Source organism: Sapajus apella, unplaced genomic scaffold (assembly GCF_009761245.1).
Source record: "Sapajus apella isolate SASKATOON/1434 unplaced genomic scaffold, GSC_monkey_1.0 scaffold5443, whole genome shotgun sequence".
In the NCBI taxonomy this organism is placed as follows: domain Eukaryota; kingdom Metazoa; phylum Chordata; class Mammalia; order Primates; family Cebidae; genus Sapajus; species Sapajus apella.
In genome coordinates this window covers 1-4,542 of record NW_022442367.1, presented here as the reverse complement: position 1 = coordinate 4,542, position 4,542 = coordinate 1, and the positions used below count along the sequence as shown (strand labels likewise).

The window sequence follows — 4,542 nt, the reverse complement described above, 5'->3', positions numbered from 1 at the left end:
AAAAAAAAAAAAAAAAAAAAAAAAAAAAAAATAATAATAATAATAATAATTGGCTGAGCACAGTGGCTCATGCCTATAATCCCAGCACTTTGGAAGGCCAAGGCAGGTGGATGACTTGAAGTCAGGAGTTTGAGACCAGCCTGGCCAACAGGGTGAAACCCTGTCTCTACTAAAAATACAAAAATATTAACCGGGTGTGGTGGCACATGCCTGTAATCCCAGCTACTCAGGAGGCTGAGGCAGGAGAATCACTTGAATCTAGGGGGCGGAGGTCACAGTGAGCCAAGATGGCGCTACTGCATTCCAGCCTGGGCAACTGAGCAAGACACCATCTCAAAAAAATAGTGATTAATACAAATTGAGGCTGCTGCTGCATAGGGCATACAGAGAAAAAAATTAGGAATCTCATAATGATATCAATTATACTTTTCTTTCCCCACCTTTTTTTTTTAAATACCACCCAGAGATTGATACTGATCTTTCATCTTTCCTGAATTTCTACAAGGCTGCTCCACCTGTCAGCATACAGTCAGCCACCTACTAGAATAAGAAATACAAAGTACTTACCCACAGTTGTTGACAGCCATAAGATTGGAGACAAGCACAAAGGGATAGGTCAACATACTTGCAAAAAACTGCAAAATGGAAAAAAGGCAGCTGTTATTAGGTTATTCCTAACCTTTATTCTCCTTTCCTTTGCCTTACAGGTCTAGTGCCACTGTGGTGAGACACTCTAACTAACACTTGCCTCGCTTCCTCAGTACCCTGGAAAGACTGTTACATTTTTGAGCCCAGAGATGCTTCTTCCTCTTAACACACCACTGCATCCAACATTTTAACAAAAAGCCAGAAGACTTCTCTGATCCTGAGTAGCTAGGACTATAGGCGCATGCCACCATGCCTGGCTATGTTTTTTTTGTTTTTTTTTTTAACTTCTGTAGAAATGGAGTCTTGTTCAGTTGCCCAGGCTGGTCTCAAACTCTTGACCTCAAGTGATCCTCCTGCCCTTGGCCTCCCAAAGTGCTGGGTTTACAGGTGTGAGCCACCATGTCTGGCCTGAACAATATTATTTAATAAGAAAGGCATATTCCCTATGAAAGCTGAGCAGTACCAAACCATATAGGCTGTGAGGTAGGGGCTCTGTCTTATTCTCTTTTTTATTTTCTTTGAGATGGAGTATTGCTCTGTTGCCCAAGATGGAGTGCAGTGGCGTGATCTCGGCTCACTGCAGCCTCCACCTCCCAGGTTCCAGTGATTCTCCTGCCTCAGCCTCCTGGGTAGCTGGGATTATAGGCACGTGCCACCAAACGTGGCTAACTTTATTTTTGTAGTAGAGATGGGGTTTCATCATGTTGGCTAGGCTGGTATTGAACTGCTGACCTCAGGTGATCCGCCCACCTCACCCTCCCAAAGTGCTAGGATTACAGGAATGAGCCACCGCACCTGGCGAAAACTGAGTTATTCTTACCTTTGACAAATATAACAAATTTGAGGGAGATGTCCCAGTGAGACATCTGGTTATCTTAAAGCAATGATGACACAGGCCAGATTTCAAAGGAAAACAAAACAAAACACAACTATTCCTATAAGGTTAAAAGGATTTTAAAAAACTCACTCCTGTGACAGCTTGAGAATAACTCTTCATTTCATTCATGGTAGAAACCTAAAACAGAAAAACAGCCTTAAATTAATTGCCTACAAACTTACAACAGATCAATATATTCTTTTTTCCTTTTGTTTGTTTCAGACAGGATCTCACTCTGTCACCACCACGCCCAGCTAATTTCAAAGTATTTTTTCTTTTTTTGAGACAGAGTTTCACTCTTGTCGCCTAAGCTGGAGTGCAATGTGCGATCTCAGCTCACCGTAACCTCCGCCTCCCGGGTTCAAGAGATTCTCCTGCCTCAGTATCCCAAGTAGCTGGGATTATAGGCATATGCCACCATGTCCAGCTAATTTTGTATTTTTAGTAGAGACGGGGTTTCTCCATGTTGGTCAGGCTAGTCTCAAACTCCCGACCTCATGTGAGTCATCTGCCTCGGCCTCCCAAAGTGCTGGGATTACCGGCATGAACCATCACACCTGGCTAAAATTAATTTTGAGGACAAAGCCATAAAACACTGATTGTTAGAATAATAAGGCAGTGGTCAAAATGATCAACCTGACTCAACATTAACAGACAAATTCTTATACTAAAAAGCTGTAGGAACGATTGTAAAAAGATTTCAAATAAAAAAGAAAATGAGACTGATAAACTTTTCCCATGTCCTAGAAATACAGTCCCTGGAAAACCATATTTATAGTACATCTAAGGGAAAATTCACTACCTTTGTCCACAGCTAGCTTTCTACCAGATGTGTTGAAGAAAATCCCTCTCTATATTCAAGAAGTTTACAACATGGATTTAGTTATATATCCCGTGATGTGTTCAATTTTTCACCATGCTATGGAGCTGCCTATGTACAAGAGGCCCCACAAATGCTGACAACTTCTAGATTAATACTGATTCTCAAAGGCTGAGGTTTCTAGAAAGCCCAATATAGGCACCCCCTTAATAGTCCAGATTAGATGAAAATCCCCAGATATACCATAAAGATGTCCTGCTTTCCCAGGTTCTCTAAAGTTTAGGAATCAGTAAAGAAGTGATCTCTTGGCCGGGCGCGGTGGCTCAAGCCTGTAATCCCAGCACTGTGGGAGGCCGAGGCGGGTGGATCACGAGGTCAAGAGATCGAGACCATCCTGGTCAACATGGTGAAACCCCGTCTCTACTAAAAATACAAAAAATTAGCTGGGCATGGTGGCGTGTGCCTATAATCCCAGCGACTCAGGAGGCTGAGGCAGGAGAATTGCCTGAACCCGGGAGGCGGAGGTTGCGGTGAGCCGAGATCGCGCCATTGCACTCCAGCCTGGGCAACAAGAGCGAAACTCCGTCTCAAAAAAAAAAAAAAAAAAAAAAAAGAAGTGATCTCTTTAAAGCCCTGAACAAACACAGGGCTGAATCTCTTGGGTATACTCTGTCACATCTTAGCGACTTTTAAGGTGATCACTCTATAGTAAACAGCATGGGTCATTTCATTAGCATTTGAACATTTGACGATAATTTTTAGCTATAGAATTGTTCAGTCTGGCATGTAGTAAACTGTCATTTTACTTTTTTTTTTTAATTCAGTCTCCATAGCGACTATCAAAAATTACCAATGCCAACTACATTTCAAGTCGTCATGGTAAGGTATTGGGAAAAGTTTTCAATTAGCAATAATCACGCCTCGGATAAACCTTATGGCTACAATACTGCCACTGTGCAAAGCTTGTCATCTAACTTTAAAAGCTAATCTAGCTGCCAGGTTAAAGCCAAGGCCAGCACATCTCACCAAGGTCACAACCTACCCCACTGTCCAGTGCATAGGTATTGACGAGGTAAGCCAGTGAGTTACACAGCCACAAAGAAAGGATGTCACCTAGAAGGCGAGGAACAAGACCCCTACATGAAGAAACAATAAAAATAAGAACCAAAATATATGATCAGTAAAAAGACAAGCTCTTCAATACAAACACTTCTCAAATAATGAGAGGTCACAAAACATTCTAGGGAAGTAAAAAAGATAATATCAAACACCAGAATCCAGCCCTCATACCTAGCTCATTCTCGTTAACACAGCTGTACGTGAAGCTGATTACCAATAACTTTTGTTCCTACGTTTAAAATGCAGGTCAGCTGCCGGGCGCGGTGGCTCACGCCTGTAATCCCAGCACTGTGGGAGGCCGAGGCGGGTGGATCACGAGGTCAAGAGATCGAGACCATCCTGGTCAACATGGTGAAACCCAGTCTCTACTAAAAATACAAAAAATTAGCCGGGCATGGTGGCGCGTGCCTGTAATCCCAGCAACTCAGGAGGCTGAGGCAGGAGAATTGCCTGAACCCGGGAGGCGGAGGTTGTGGTGAGCCGAGATCGCGCCATTGCACTCCAGCCTGGGTAACATGAGTGAAACTCCGTCTCAAAAAAAATAAAAAAAAAAATAAAATAAAAAAAAATGCAGGTCAGCTATACCCTCAATGGCTCACCTTACTATTCATAACTATAAGCAGAGAGGCAAAAGATTTGCGAGGTGCTTTGCAGAAGAGACTTAAATATTGTTTTGCTTTGACTAACTTAAAAAATGGTTTTGCTAAACTATCTGATATTCAAATTTGGCAGAGCAAAAGATGAGAAAAATTACAAAGCAAGAATGGTCCCAAGTACAGATATAGATGAAAAGCATCAAAATCACATTTCTAGGGTCTGGGTGACCTAGGCGAGGCAGCATGGAATAGTGGGAAGAACATTTCCCCACGGATTAAAGACTGGGGGTGAAATGCCAGCTCCAGCAGGCATCAGCGATATGCGAAGCAGCAGATGAGACTCTGGGAGCATCGCTGAGTTTTAATCTCTAAAGTAATACTAATTATAGCTGCCCCGCCTATCTCCCAGGGTATTTATGATATTCAAAATCCATATGTGGAGATACCCTAAAAATTTTTTTTTTTTTTTTTTTTTTTAGACG

General features: G+C 42.4%; 1 protein-coding gene and 1 non-coding gene across 2 annotated transcripts; both read right to left on the bottom strand.

The window, feature by feature from the left end:
* Positions 1-379: 379 nt before the first annotated feature.
* On the bottom strand, positions 380-3,516 carry LOC116547909 (mitochondrial carrier homolog 2-like; the record flags this gene model as incomplete). Its single annotated transcript, XM_032273669.1, has 3 exons — positions 380-635; positions 1,616-1,663; positions 3,388-3,516. Coding segments are annotated over 3 exons (249 nt in total), but the record flags the coding sequence as incomplete, so codon positions are not given.
* On the bottom strand, positions 3,170-3,309 carry LOC116547910. Its single transcript, XR_004267227.1, has one exon. It is a non-coding gene; the product is annotated as a U4 spliceosomal RNA (small nuclear RNA).
* Positions 3,517-4,542: the final 1,026 nt, after the last annotated feature.